At 37.3% G+C, this 16,037-nt stretch overlaps 2 protein-coding genes across 2 annotated transcripts in view; both read left to right on the top strand.

Annotated features, from left to right (window-relative positions):
* LOC117997203 (probable basic-leucine zipper transcription factor Q) overlaps positions 1–12,551 on the top strand; it is a 43,061-nt gene extending 30,510 nt beyond the window's left edge. The window contains exons 3-6 of the mRNA XM_034985453.2: positions 6,953–7,186; positions 9,193–9,426; positions 11,008–11,214; positions 11,904–12,551. Of these exons, the coding sequence (XP_034841344.1) occupies positions 6,953–7,186; positions 9,193–9,426; positions 11,008–11,214; positions 11,904–12,053 (825 nt within the window). The 3' untranslated portion in view covers positions 12,054–12,551. The remainder of the gene's footprint in view (positions 1–6,952; positions 7,187–9,192; positions 9,427–11,007; positions 11,215–11,903) is intronic.
* A 1,771-nt stretch (positions 12,552–14,322) lies between these two features.
* LOC117997363 (phosphatidylinositol-glycan biosynthesis class W protein-like) lies at positions 14,323–15,785 on the top strand. Its single transcript, XM_034985631.2, has one exon. The coding sequence runs from the start codon at positions 14,443–14,445 to the stop codon at positions 15,757–15,759; it is 1,317 nt and encodes a 438-aa protein (XP_034841522.2). The 5' UTR covers positions 14,323–14,442; the 3' UTR covers positions 15,760–15,785.
* The last annotated feature ends 252 nt before the right edge of the window (positions 15,786–16,037 follow it).

Here is a 16,037-nt window from a genome sequence, read left to right as displayed (position 1 = left end):
CCCACAATTGCTGCACTTCAGTGTATCCGTCGTGCAGTCCTTGTAATGGTGCTCACCAGCGCACCGTGAGCATATTTGCTGATTTTTACAAATTTTCCCATAATGGTTAAATTTCATACATTTAAAACATTGCATCAAAGGAGGAACATAAGTGAAAACTTTGTATCTCCAGTTGTCCAAATAAATATACTGCGGTAGACTAGTACCGCTGAAAATTACACTGATAGTGGAGAGAGGAATTAGCTCCTCTCCCACTTTTTTCAAAAATCTCTTTACACCTATTACTTCACTTTCCGAGGAGAGTTTATTGAATAGTTCCTGATTGCTAGATTCTTTTGGAATAAACCTAACCACCCCTACCCTTTCCACAGAGGACGCCGGGATGAACGCTCGAAGTTTATAAACTGAAAGGCACTCGTGCTTCAAAAAGTCATTAGCCGCTGTCGCTTGTTTGAAGACAAGCATAATTTTAGTAGCGTTTATGCGCCTACTTTCACTTACACCTTTTACTTGTTTAAAATATTTGGATACCACTAGGGGGTTTTTGTTTCCTAGTTTGATATCTTCTGTGCTTTCTACGTATACAGGGAATTCTGAATTGGTACTAGTATCGCCGTACGCCCGGCGATACCCTGGTTTTATAAATGGTTTGTATTTTGCACCATCACTTTCAGAGGGTTTCTCCTTTTGCATTTTCTTCCTCTTTTTGCCCGCTGCTGGTTCCAAATCACAGCCGTCACTATCTGACGGCATTGTACCACAGTTTAACGAAAACTATTTACAAAATAATGTACTATTTACACTCAAAAACTATATTTTTAACAATTTTCAATTAAAAAGCGCACTTCGCGTTTCCCGCCAAAAACGCAAGTCTCTGGGGTTTTAAATAGTTCTCTTCTGGGGTTCTAAATAGTTACCACAGACTAACTACTTATTTGTAATAAGTAACGTAGCCAAATTTAGGAGACTGTCATGTCCATGTAAATTGCTAGATTACCAAGTGATTACCATAGATATTCGATTTAGTCGGGTTATAAATAGGTCCGTGCTACCAATACGTCATCAAAATGTCGATAATGACCAAATGCGATATAGTGCATTAGTCGTCCGCGATAGCAAATTTATCAACTGTAACGATCACGATTCTTAAGGATATTTCTATTGCGATGTCACATGTCAGTTTACGGCAATCGGCCTATTGTATCACCTTTGCCTGAAAAAAATTATGATAACTGAGTAAGTGACCACTGACTGTGTTGCTTAATCTATACCACTAGGCACTATCAGCTTCTGTTTAGGTATGACGTTGTCTGCGAAGACTTTAGAATCTGTGTATATGGTATCTTTGTTACTAATTTAGCTAATCCAAATTGTTTCTTTAAATATTTGTGGTGCGAAGGAGTAAGAAACATCCAAACTTTCATATGAAGAGCAACGTTTTAGGCAGCTCTAGGTACATAAGGAAACATACTCGAGAAAGCACTTGTAGTGTGGAGGTACTTACTATGAAGTCATAACCACCAGTAGCAATGGACTCAATTTGTATAATAGGTACTTTATGAAACGCTGTTAAAACTCCTCTAACTTTTCGGAGTTTAATACCATTGTAACAACTAAATATCACTTGCTTAGCTGTGAAGGAAAAGGAAGATCGTAAGGAAACCCGCATGAGAGCCTTCACTTGTATTGAATGATAACGTTTGTTAACTTACGATTTCTAACTTCTACCACACCTCGTCACACAACAACTTCTCGAAGCAGCCACAGTCCGTCAATAAGGGTCCCAATACTTAGGCAAATCAGTGCCCAGGCATTTGCGTATAAGTTCAGTGAGAAAAACTAAGTCTCCGGAGTCCGAGGAGCAAGCAAAGTTGCAGAATAATTAATCACAAAAAACAAACGGGTAAACTAAGGAAAAACAACAAAAAATTGTACTCTGTGGTCTGGGGTTCTAAATAGTTAGGTACCACAGACTAACTACTTATTTGTAATAAGTAACGTAGCCAAATTTAGGAGACTGTTATGTCCATGTAAATTGCTAGATTACCAAGTGATTACCATAGATATTCGATTTAGTCGGGTTATAAATAGGTCCGTGCTACCAATACGTCATCAAAATGTCGATAATGACCAAATGCGATATAGTGCATTAGTCGTCCGCGATAGCAAATTTATCAACTGTAACGATCACGGTTCTTAAGGATATTTCTATTGCGATGTCACATGTCAGTTTACGGCAATCGGCCTGCTGTTTCTAAATGTCAACTTTTCTTGCCGGCCTTCCTACAGTCCTTTTTGATCGATAAGAAGATAAGCTAATGAACGGTAAAAAACACTGTTCATCATCATCATAATTTCAATCCTTTGCTGACCTAATACTAAACAGGGTCTTCTCTCAAAATGAGAATGGTTTAGGCCATCATAGTCCATCACGCGGGCCAAGTGCGGAGAGGCAGATTGATTACACACACCTTTGAAAACGTTAAGGAAAACTCTGAAAAAATATATTGTTGGTAGGTTGATAATAATTACCTGTACTTACTCAACTAAGTAAATAGCGTCAGGTTTGATTAATGAAATAAAATTCTGGTCGCTTCTAGGCGATATTTTTCAAAGTAGGTAACCGTAATTGCAGGGATTGAGACAAAATCATAATTTTCTCTGAAAAAGTTCTGCGAAAGACATGGCCTGCCCGCACTGTCACTGTAAAACAATTAATGAAAAGGCTTACACTCGGTCCTTAATAAATAAAATTACTTAATATATAATATTAAGTAATTAAAATATATATTTTTATATATAATATTATAGTTGCTTAACATTAAATCAAATAATACATATAAATAATAACAAACTATAGACATAAATAAAAGTGTGTGTTAATAAGTTTAAGAACAATCAAGAAGAATTAAGGAACAAAAAGGCTATAATAATAAAAAAAAATGTAGCGCCGACTATCAGCACGTGCTATGATATAATTTCTCCGCAAGGAATGTTCAGCGAGCAACGACGAACGTCGTCACGCACGAGCGGTAACGTCGTCGGAGGGAATGTCCGACTGGTCGTTTATTATATTATTTTCCGGTAATGTGAACATGGTAGCTTTAAAGCTAAAACGCATAAACCGCGGGGAAAGATTTTACTAGGAGCTACGGGTGTTGCAACTGCTAAAAAGTTTACACTAAAATATTATTAAGTACTGTTACTTTTTAAGCATTGAGATAATAATATATTGACGAATAATAAAACGAATCTAAACAATCTATAATATAAAAATGAATCACTAAATGTGTTGGTCATCGCAAATCTCGAGAACAGCTGAACCGATTACGCTAATTCTTTTTTTTATAATATTTCTTGAAGTACGAGGATGATTCTTACGGAGAGAAAATTATTTTAATTCAACCTCTCCCTCAATTTTCTTAACTCCACCCGAGCAAAGCCGGGGCGGTTCAGCTAGTTGAACATAAAAATTACAGTACTGTGACAAAATTCAAATTTAAATACCTACCTATGATTTCTGAAATAGAGTTTCAGAAGAATTCTTTTGGACTCTTAGTTTCCAAGTTTCCATAAAAGCAATAAAAGTTTCGAAAATTAATTTTTACCTATTGCTTGAAGGTATAATCGTAAGCGAAGAAAATGTATCGCGTGATTTCTGATTGTTCTGTTTGTTGTCTTACAGCCGCACTCAGAGTCGCTTAATCGTTACTTAAGGCATTAATTAGTATGGATAAGGAATGCCTTAAGTAACGATTAAGCGACTCTGAGTGCGGCTGTTAGAACTAAATGAGTAAGTATACTTCTCTTAGTTTGTACTGTGTCGCTCAAAGAGCTCCCACGGGATTTTAAATCCACGGAAGTAAAAAAAAAACCTACGCGTGGATTTAAGTTTTTATTTATCACCAGCTAGTAATTAAATAATTATGTTAATATATTGTTTTGAAATTGCAATATACTTATTTTGAAGAAAAAGAGGCTTGCGAGGCGCAGATATAGAATTTGTAAAAAACTCGCATGTTCTGTCCCAAGCTTTATATTGCGTGTTACCCAATAAGGATTGTATCGAAGAATGTATTAACCAGGTTGACAAGAGTTACTGGGTACATTGTAATACTTTATTAGCCATGAAATCCAGTTCCTGGTTCACGTTTTGATCAGATAAGAAGACAGACAGACAGACACACTTTCGCATTTATAATAGTAGTATGGATTTAAGTTTAGAGCCTCAATAGCTCAACCGGTAAAGGAGTGGACTGAAAACTGAAAGGTCGGCGGTTCAAACCCCACCCGTTGCACTATTGTCGTACCTACTCCTAGCACAAGCCTGACGCTTAGTTGGAGAGGAAAGGGGAATATTAGTCATCTAACATGGCTAATATTCTTTTTAAAAAATAAATAAAAATAAAAGTTACTTTATTAAGCATTTATATCACCGATCGAACTTGATACCTACTCAAATACCTACAATCAAAACTAAAAAAATATAAACATTGGAAATCTGATAACTCGATACCTATCGCTTCAGTGCTTATGTAAGTAGGTATACCCTTGAATTGCATAAAAAAACGAAAGGACGACATTTGGAACTCTCATATTGCATCCTAAGTACATACTTAAGGCGTATTTTCATATTGGCAGCTTAAAGCAGTCATAGCTGGCGAGTCAGTCTTCCTTTGACTGTCATAAAGATACTGTTTGAGCAGTCGTGACCGCTTCGAGCAGTCAGTAGCATGGCGAAATTCCGTCGCGCGTTTGAGCAGTTGCAGGACATACACTGCTGACTCTCGATGGTTTCGATTCGACGTCTCCTGCTGTCCACTGCTCGCGCAATTATTGCAACAGCAATTAAATTGTTAACTGCTCCAACAACGGTTGAAACAACTGGTTGAGCAGTTGACAATAACTGCCCAAGGGATCCATGTAAGATGTTGAATGATTAACTGCTCAAGCTGGTGACCTTCAAGCGTAGACCAGTAGAGTCCGTATTAGATTTTACATGTCGTCAAAACGTTAACGGAATTCGAGTTGACTTTTACGTCTTGTTTAAAAGTCGTCCATATATTTAGAGCAAGTACTCCAAGCCATAGCCTTAGTATAAGATTTTACATCTCATCAACGTTGATAGAATTCGAGCTTCGAAACACTTTTGCGTCAAAATAAAATAGACTTCAAGCACTTCAAGTGTTTTGTTTTAAAATTGTCCATACATCTTAAACCAGCGTTACAGTCAGAAATCTTGCAAAAGAAAAATCGGCGGGTCTGAATGCCTGATTTTAAATTCAGGATCTTTAGGTCCATTTTACTTTGACGTAACGTGCTTCGTCGCTCGAATTCTATTAACGTTAGTGAGATGTACCTAATCATACTAACCATATTACTAGAGCTTCAGCCTTCAAATAGATAATATTAATCAAGTGTAATGATATTAGTAGACTTGCATACGATCATTTATCCTTTTGGTAGACGTTACCTATTACAAGTAAGTAGTTCTGTACATGTATCGCTAAAGCACGTGGGATGTGGGTCTATCAAACAATGCTCGCCCACGGCGATTTGTAACGCCTTACCAATTATTTATTACTTAAGTCATTTACACTAACGCATATAGGTAGAATACGTTATAAAAACCAGCCCCCTCTATTGAAAAGGTTGTCTGGAAGAGATCGCTTTAGCGATAAGGCCGCCTTTGCATGCTACGGCTATTAGATTAAAATCCTTGTATGTTTTACTATGTTTACTTGTGTTGTTGCTGTGTGCATAAATAAATAAAATAAAAATTCTTTTGAAATTCGTATATCGACTCTTTTATTGTTAACAAAAAATATATTAAAATTTTAGTAATGTTTTTCTGTCTATCTATGCAATCATCATCATCATGATCAACCCATAGCCGGCTCACTACAGAGCACGGGTCTCCTTTCAGTATCAAAATGGTTTGACCACAGTCCACCACGCTGGTCAAGTGCAGATTGGCAGACTTCACACATCTTTAAGAACATTATGGAAAACTCTCAAGCATGCAGGTTTCCTCACGATTCCTTCACTATTAAAGCAAGTGATATTAAAGTTTAAAAAAGTTAGTCGTGCGTGTAGATTTAGGATTCGATCCTGAGGATCGAACCCTAAACTAATCTACCTAGCAGTACTCGTAAGAGGCGCGCGAGTCGCATAGGAAACTTTTGTCAGACTGTTCAAGACTGCAACAAAGATTTGCTGTCCTTTTCTATTCTGCTCTTCTCAAACTCAAACTCAAATTATTTATTCAGAATAGGTAAAATGTTACGCTTACTGATTGTCAAAATTGTTAATTTGTATGATGATAAGTGGAGATAACTGATAATTAATACGTACAGTTTCTAGAACTAAAGCTACGATTTAATTTATTTTAATTTAATTTATTTTATTTTATAGAGACAAACAGTTACAATTAGTTAACTAGATAGTATATATATATAAACACTTAAACCAAAGCAGTCTCCAATGAGAAATTAACACTTATAATAAAGAATTATGTCCACAACACACGGGCATAGTATGCGTATGAAAAACTAGGCACAGAGTATTTAAAACTAACTAGGTAGGTAAACTTATGGAACACAGAACTGAAATCGACTAAAGTATAAACTATAACTATAACGATCCAAAACTTTTTCTTTTCATAACTTGAATAACTGGAGTTAATTCTTACTTAAAATAGAATATAATAGATTTTTATTCAAATAAACTTTTACAAGTGCTTTTGAGTCGTCAACTAGTTTAATTTACCACTGGTTCGGAATACCGGTCCTACCAAGAAGAACCAGCAAGAAACTCGGCGGTTGCTCTTTTCAAGAGATCAATTTACAATATTATTTTGACATACTGTACGAGCAATTGCAGCCCCGTGCATTGCTGGAGCGAGTCAAATCCAAGCTTTGTTATCATTTACATTACTTTTACAACTTTTCAGGAATCCCGGAACCTCAGGCCACGAGCATACAACCAAGGAGGATTCCCCAATACACTACCCAGCGGGTTCCGACCAACGCCGTCCCTCGCAGAGCTAGCCGGCTACCAGCAAAGAGCGCAGCAGCAAGAGCAGCAGCAACAGCAGCAACAGCAAGAGTTCCTCATACCCAGTAGGCCGCAGCAGGTGTACATAGAAGAACAGAGGCCTGTGCCGGTCAGGGCACCGCATAGAAAAGTGAGTCATGCTCAACCCAGGGCTCACTACAAAGGACGGGTCACCTCTCAGAGTGAGAAGGGTTTTGGCCATAGTCCATCACGCTGGCCATGTGCGGATTGATAGACTTCACACACCTTTGAGAAAATTATGGAAAACTCTCAGGTATGCAGGTTTCCTCACGATGTTCCTCACGAGAAAAGTGAGTAGGTACTTATATAAAATTTAAGATTGAGTAGTTATGCCACGTAGGCCCTACTGGCCGCTACAGCGTCACCAGGTGAGATGGCGAGCGCGGAGCTCCGCAGGGGGGGGGGGGCTTGAAAATAATTTAGGACAACTTCATCATCATCATCAACCGATAGACGTCCACTGCTGGACATAGGTCTCTTGTAGGGACTTCCACACGCCATGGTCTTGCGCCGCCTGAATCCAGCGGCTCCCTGGACAACTTGCGCCATTTAAATGCTATCAGATCTCTATACTTAGCAAGACTCTACTTCTAGGTTCGGCAGGCAGGTTCTAGTGTGAACGTGAGAAGTTCAGCAGTTACTCGTTCCAAATCACAAAATATTACAATATCATACAATACAAAAGTAATCATCATCATGATCAACCCATCACCGGCTCACTACAGAGCGCGGGTCTCCTCTCAGAGTGAGAAGGGTTTTGGCCATAGTCTACCACGCTGGCCATGTGCGGATTGGTAGACTTCACACACCTTTGAGAACATTATGGAGAACTCTCAGGCATGCAGGTTTCCTCACGATGTTTTCCTTCACCGTTAAAGCAAGTGATATTTAATTAATTAAAACGCACATAATTCCGAAAAGTTAGAGGTGCGTGCCCGGGATCGAACCCCCGACCTCCGATTAGAAGGCGGACGTCCTAACCACTAGGCTATCACTGCTACAAAAGTAATGTAATGAATTATTATTACATACCTATACTCTACTTTGTTGGCTGCTGAATGTAAGTACTTTGTCATTAAGAAATTCGTCAATTGTTTAATAACCTCGACTTAATAAATTAATACCTACATATTGTATTACACATTGTTTAAATTTAAGCAATGGCAAATCTGAGAACTCCTTTGGTTGGAGTCAAGTTACATTAAAAGCGTACGTAGGTATATTTCGCTCCCACTAAGCATTTTTGTATCTTGGGCTGACGATAATATGACGCTTGTTAAACTAGGTGACTTCGATCTTACTTGGGAATTTAAGTTCGTGATGTTGAGACTTTATAAAGAGAACTAGCTTATGCTCGCGACTTCGTCCGCGTGGACTACACAAACTTCAAACCCCTATTTCACCCCGTTAGGGGTTGAATTTTCAAAAATCCTTTCTTAGCGGATGCCTTCGTTATAATAGCTGTCTGCATGCCAAATTTCAGCCCGATCCGTCCAGTAGTTTGAGCTGTGCGTTGATAGATCTGTCAGTCAGTCAGTCAGTCAGCCAGTCACCTTTTCCTTTTATATATATATAAATAAAAAGATAAAATATGTAAAAATCGGCCCAGTGCGAGTCGGAAGGGCTTCGTAACATCGTATAATAAAATAACACTTCTTGATTTTCATGGTGGCCATTTTTAAATTTTTATTATTTTTTGTCATAGAGGCAATAGAAATACACATTCGATGAAAATTTCAACTCTCTACCTATTACGGTTCACGAGATACAGTCCGCTAACAGACAGACGAACGGACAGGGTGCAATGTAGATACTAATGTGGTGTCATTGAGGTGTCATTGCCTCGGAAACTCTCAAATGAGAGGATTTTTCCAACCTAATTCACATTATTTCAATTTCTCTAGGGATCTCTAATTTTTTGAGAACTAAACCTTTCTCTTGAATCACTCTGTCTGTTAGTGAAAACCGCATTAAAATCTGTTGCGTAGTTTAAAAGATCTACGCGTTCATACATACATAGGTACATACAGACAGCGGGAAGCGACTTTATTTTATACTATGTAGAGATCATTCAAGAGATAATGAAGTTATTACAATACTTCTGTTTCTCAACAGCAAGAGCAACAGCGTCCTATAAAACACCAACAGCAGCAGGAATCAGAGGAAGAGTTAGAGGAGAAGGAAGAGCCCGACCGCCTCTCCACCCTGCTGCAGCAGTCCAAGTTCAACTGCGTCAGCAAGAACACCGGCTACTACGCAGACGAGGAGCTGAACTGCGAGGTGTTCCACTACTGCCAGGATAATATCAAGCACTCCTGGATCTGTCCTGAAGGCTTCACTTTCCACCAGGTAACAACAACTTTACGATTTTTTTTTTTGTTTTTTCCTACCATAAAGCACCATTATAAAATGGCAGCTTTATTACTACTACCATCTAGTCCATGGGCTAATAAGTAATATTATTCTAGCTTAAACTTCTACTTATGATTAATTTTTAAATCTAATTTACAGTCCAATAACTGTCCTTAGTTTATTCTAACACGTACTTACAGTTCACTATGTTCTTGTGACCTAGAAAAATAAAGTAGCACAAGCACTATTACACAAACGCTGCACTTATGTACTTTTTAAATTTTAACACTAATTCGAACGGCTTGGTTTTTTTGAGCCTCCTTTTGATATTCATGTTATCTAGAAGCTTCACAGCCTCCAAATTAACATGTTGGCGAAGTCGATGTTGGTGAGCTTCTGCGTACTCTTGGATGATTTTGTTTACGAACTCTATCTTAAGGTCCCTGTGGAGATCGTGATTTCTTACATACCAGGGTGCATTTGTTATTTCCCTGAGTACTTTGTTCTGGAATCTCTGTATTACTTGAACATTGGTCGGTTTAGTACACCCCCAGAGTTGTATACCATACGTCCATACAGGCATCAGAACTTGCTTGTATAGCATAAGTTTATTATGTAATGAGAGCGTGGAATGCCTTCCAAGCAGCCAATACATTTTTTTGTAGCGTAATTCTAACTCCTCACGTTTCTTTTTAACATGAGTTTTCCATCGAAGCTTTGCGTCAAGCGTCATACCCAAGTACTTCGCTGTATTTACGTAGGGAATAAGTTGCCGATTGTCCACCAGGTAACAACTTTACGATATGTGACTAGTTACTACCCTACGAGTGGAGGGCACACGTCCGCGTGCGCGTTCCCCAACTAGGTGGACGAACTTAATCCGCTCTGCAACAAGCACACCTGTCTCCGTGTGTGCACATAATGCCACCAACAGAAGTCGCTGGAGGGAGATCGCACGAGCAGCAGTGAAGAATTCATAGCCACGACCACTCTGTCAAGAGTGAACGATTGAGAAGGGAAGAGACTACCCTACCGGTAAAGCCGTGCCGCCAAGCGATTTAGCGTTCCGGTACGATGCCGCGTAGAAATCAAAAGGGTATGGGTTTGACAAAAAGTGCCATACCCCTTCCAGATTGACCCGCTTCCATCTTAAACTGCATCACTTACCACCAGGTGAGATTGCAGTCAAGGGCTAACTTGTAGGAATAAATCAAAAAATGATCTCGTGATTTGTGGATTTTGGCAGTTTTAATGAAGAAAGAGTAGGCTAAAAACTGGCCCACTGGTTATGTTCGAATAATATAAGGTCTCGGTTTTTTCATTGATGTCGATAGTGTCAATCTAAATCTAAACAAAAAAAACAAGGTAGGTTTGTACCTATATCAAAATGTAATGTAAGGTATATTATAAATGTAACGGACTCCGGATGGGTTCGTGAGTACAGCCGGTGACAGATATTGTATATTATGTATATCAAATTCGAAACCACAATAATAAATAATCTATTTTTCGACGATGATTTCCAAAAGTAAATAGAATAATAAAGTCAAAAGTAATCAATAAATTTGTTCTCTTCAGGTCCATCTGATCTGCATGCCGCCAACCCACGACAGCATCTGCCAGAAGTCGTCCAAGTACCACTTCGTCAACGACTACCTGTACAAGCCCATCAACGAGGAAGAGGTCCAGAGGAAACCCAACCTCTCTCTCAAGTACTCCGACAGATACTTCCCCTCCGAGGTGTATAGGGACGACCGTTACGAGCAAGAGGAAGACGAAGAAGAAGTAAGTTTTCTTAATCCAAGTCAAATCTGTAAGTTTGATATCATTTAGTAGATAGCTACGAGTAAAAAAATTATACTACGAGTAACTAGTTACCTACTGAAAGATGCTCGGAAATACTGCACTTAATAATGATAAATTCTCGATACAAGTAATGAATTCGTAAAAAAAATATGGGTTCAGTTCAAGTTTTCGGCCATATTATGCTGCTGCCTGAGTATGTCTGTACCTACAGTTTCTTGAACAAAATTACGACAAAATATTTAAATTGGTGCCACATCAGAGGCTCTAGTGTATCTTTTCAATATATCCAACGTTAAATGTTACATAAACCTATCATTTCCCTTTCTAAATAATATAGAAACGAAAAGAAAAGGGGAAAAAATTAACTCGCAGAGCTCTGTGTAGGGCTCTCGCCTCTAAGGGTTACTTAATATAAGCCATCTCAGAGGCCTGGATCAGGCCTATCTCACCAACGTAGATAGATTTAGACTTTAGAGCGTCGAAACACAATAACGTCAGAGTAAAACGGACATAGCCCTGGTGCTGAGACCTTGCGAAATTAAATAGGAATTTACGACGACGCTTGAAAGCATCAAAGTTGGCATTGGCAGCCAGTGTGTGAATTTATAACTCGACAACTACTAAAGTTTATTTAAATTCATTACAACGAAATGTTTTCACTTGTTCAGGAGGAAGCTCCTCGCCGAGCCCCCGCCGTCCAGCAGCAGAGGCCGACACAACGGCCTCAGTACCAGCCACAAGTGTTCCGGTCAGCTGAAGAGGTCAACATTCCTCTAGCGCAGAGACGTCCTCAACGTCCTTTCGACTTTGACATCTAAGTTACACCTTAGACTGCTTTCCACCACAGGTTAGCTATGCAGCTAGTACTACATAAACTACGTGATCGTTAATCGTTTCTACTAATGCCCCGCGCGCGATTTGCAATGCTCGTGGCGCGTTTTGCATCTAACATTGCATGTCACCTTGCGTCAGTCTGTACACGGCATTAGCATTAGTGGAAACGATCACATAGTTTAGTTATAACTGCATAGCACACCTCTGGTAGAAGAGCAGCTTTAGACTCTACTAAGTTTGTCTTTAAGCTCAGCTTTGTAATTTGCAAGATTTTCTCCTTTACTTAACCAACGTGTTAGTTACTTACGTTAAGTTAAACAAGAGACTAAACTCTGTCTTCAAAGAGTTAGACTACACACCATTATTTTAAGCGTAATGTTAATTAATCTATTTATGCTGTACAATAATCTGTTGTAATAAGTTACAAATTAGATGTAAGCTAGTCTTTTTGTTAATAAATTAAAATAAGATATAAAAAAATGTTTTATTTGCGGTTAAGTAGGTACATATAATATAGAGTACCTACCTACCTACCTAACTAGATGATGCCCTCACTTCGTCCGAGTGGATTTAGGTTTATAAAAATCCCGTGGGAACTCTTTAATTTTCCGGGATAAAAATTAGCCAATGTCCAGTGATTATAATACTCTTTGCCTATGTCCTTCCCTAGGATGTAAGCTAACTCTGTACCAAAATAATGTCATCGAAATCGGTTAAACTGTTAGGCCTATTAGAATGGAGAAAAATAGAGTAACCGGCATAGCTCAACGGGTTGCGAAGCTGAAGTCTTCGGATATATCTCTGGCATATAGTGTGTTATCTATGTATGCCGCTATGCAGACAACTGTGAAAACCCAGAGCCAGAGCCGTAAAACCAGTGAAAAAAATTGCAAACAACTGTCAAATGTGTCAATGCATCCATATGTAAAAAGTAGGTAGGTACTCTGTGAATGTGGTGAATGCATCACTTATTTACAAAGTACTCTGCACAGAGTACCTACATTATAGGTATATACTGGTATAGAGACGTCAGCTAATCTTTCGTAGTGGCGCCATCTGTTTCTAATTGCAGTAACTATTGTATGTAATTTATTTTTAATTTTTTCCGGCCTTGGATACTAGTTTTTTAAGGTCAACTATATAGCTATACGTATAACAGGTATAACACGTGTGCAGGTTTGATTCATATATTATTTTTATAGGTAGTGACTTCAAAGACAATACGAATCAAAAATTATAATCCCGCTTAGGTACACGTCGCAATATGGCAGAAATTCAGTCTTATTCTTAGTTCGGCCGCATTATTTATTATTTTATACATTGAAAGAAGTACTTTCAGTTCTAAAAGTTGAGGTAATAAAACAAAACCCGTAATTTATTATTTAAAACTAAATTTTCTTTTTTTCTTTACACATGATTTTTGTACTGCATTCTCTATAGGTATTCGGTTATGTTGAATTTAGCATGAATTTATAAGTGAATATCCCAGCAGTACACTTGAATGGATGGATCACGGATGCAGTAACACTGCGTAAACAAAAATGTGGCACAAACATGGATGTCAAGGTTACTATACAAGGTTGCTATAGTGCCCTTATTATAAATGCAAAAGTGTGTTTGTTTGTTGGTTTGTCCTCCAATCAAGTCGCAACGTGCAACGGATTGACGTGATTTTTTGCATGGGTATACATATATTATTTAGAATGGTATACATATAGTCTATGGGTATAGATATAGACCTAGAGAGTGAAATAGGCTACTTTTTATCCCGGAAAATCAAAGAATTCCCTCAGTGATTATAAAAACCTAATTCCACGCGGATGAAGTCGCGGGCTTCAGCTAGTAGCAAAGGAGTAATAGTGTCCTGTGGCTAGTAGCACCTAGTAGTAAATAAAACTTTTTGAGTCGTAGAGATCTTCTTCTTCTTCTTAATTTGCTTTATGGGAAGTCGTAGAGATACCAGACTACAGTGCGACAAGGCTCTCTTGCCACGTCTTGATTGACATTGACAGGGGGGCGCTATTGGAGAACAAAGGCTTAGAATATTCAAACAAGAACAAAGGGGACACTTGACGGCACCGTTAGTTCCGATTTCGCCACGCGCCAAGATAGCCTTGTCGCACCGTAATTTATTTTTTGATAAAACGCCATCTAGTTCTAATTGCACAAACTAAAATTATGGAGATTTTTTATACTAAACATTAGTTCTATCTGTTAAGACCGGTACTCTGTGACTTATTTCCATGAGCATGAGCAAAGCGAAGTTTTATTTATTTTCTTATTTTTTTATTCGAAGAATTAATTATTTCAACTTTTTGTGTATAAGATTGCTATGGCCGAAGGAATAAACATAACAAAAGTCAATGATATAAAATGAACGGCACGGATTACAAAAATTACCATGAATACTTCATGCAAAACAACCATGGTTCAACAGCTGTGCATACTTTTATATGTGTATTTTTTACAGTGCAGTGCGCTTTATTTTGTGCAATTAAACAAAAACATTCTAGTTCAATTCAATATGTAAAGGAATATTTAATAATTGTACTTCCTACAATAACAGCACACACAATTTTTTCCAGTTACATTTACGAACTAAACCTATGTGTATCTATGTTGTTATTGTATGAAATACTGAGGAAAATCAGTTATAGGGAAGTCCAAGATGCTTTTAGATGTGAAAATGTTTTTCCAAATGACAAAATACAGTCGATAACATGTTTGAGAGGCCTAACATATCTAATAACTGTAATATGTATTTTGGCTGTAGATTTTAAAGATTTTCCGCGTTACTTGGCGAAAACTGAAAAGTATGGCTACAGTTTAATGGACACAGGGGTCGGACTATTCGTATTGATAAGTGGGCTTGTACATAAAAATTTTAATAAAAACAATTATGCATATGTTCTAAAGAGTAATGCAAAATTTGTTTGTATACTTTTGATTCTCGGTCTGACAAGATATTTGTCTGTAAAACAGTTGGACTACCAAAATCATGTTACCGAGTATGGGGTGCATTGGAATTTCTTTTACACACTTGCAGTTTGTAAATTCCTCTCATCTCTGCTCTTATTATTCTCGTCACATTCCTTTTTATTGAGTATTATTGTAATAAGTATTCATGAGTTTTTACTATACAGTTGTTTAGAAGCTTGGGTGTTTAGTGATACACCAAGAATTGATTTGATAGATGCCAATAAAGAGGGTATCACATCAAGCCTTGGCTATGTCGCGTTATACCTGTTTGCAGTTAAAATAAAACATTTATTGATCAATAGGTCTGTCAATAGATATTATGTATTCCGAAAACTGATTATAACTTCGGTTTTGCTAATTGTTTGCTTGTATATTATAAATTTATATAGGCCTGCTTCGAGGACTCTTGCCAATACAAGCTACTGCATATACTTGTCGGCTATAACAGTTTTAGTTCTATCTGTAATGTATTTCTTAGAAGCATCATTTAGTAGTAAAAACACCAGTTTTAATGTCCCTTTAATATTACTTGCCATTAATAATAATGGATTACTCTTCTTTTTAATCGCTAACATAACCACCGGATTAATAAATATGTCAGTACGAACATTATTTGTACCTACTATTGCAACATTTATGATATTAAATGTTTATATGATACTAACTATAAGTATCACTGTATTTGCAAATAAAAAAGGAATAAAATTATAAATAAAACATTTATCGTAAGAAAATAGTTTTATTTTTTGTATTACAATAATAAATATAATAAATTTTTGTATTACATAATAAAAATAATTATTATTCGTTACAGTTACAAGTATTACATGTAGGTATTTATTGTTCATAGCCACTATTAATAAAAAATCTACATATGTATTTTATTTAAAAGTGATGTAGGAATTATGCTAAATTACAGAATACTTATTATAAAAATACAATATTTGGCACAACTTCTATATGATAGTAATTTCATATGAAATATTATA

The sequence above is a fragment of the Maniola hyperantus genome, chromosome 1, assembly GCF_902806685.2.
Source record: "Maniola hyperantus chromosome 1, iAphHyp1.2, whole genome shotgun sequence".
Classification (NCBI taxonomy): domain Eukaryota; kingdom Metazoa; phylum Arthropoda; class Insecta; order Lepidoptera; family Nymphalidae; genus Maniola; species Maniola hyperantus.
The sequence above is the reverse complement of the archived record's forward strand: the minus strand, read 5'-3'. Positions and strand labels throughout refer to the sequence as shown.

Bases quoted from the DNA above. Each gene is read 5' to 3' on its own strand.
- LOC117997363 (XM_034985631.2), top strand. From the start codon at position 14,443: ATGAACGGCACGGATTACAAAAATTACCATGAATACTTCATGCAAAAC.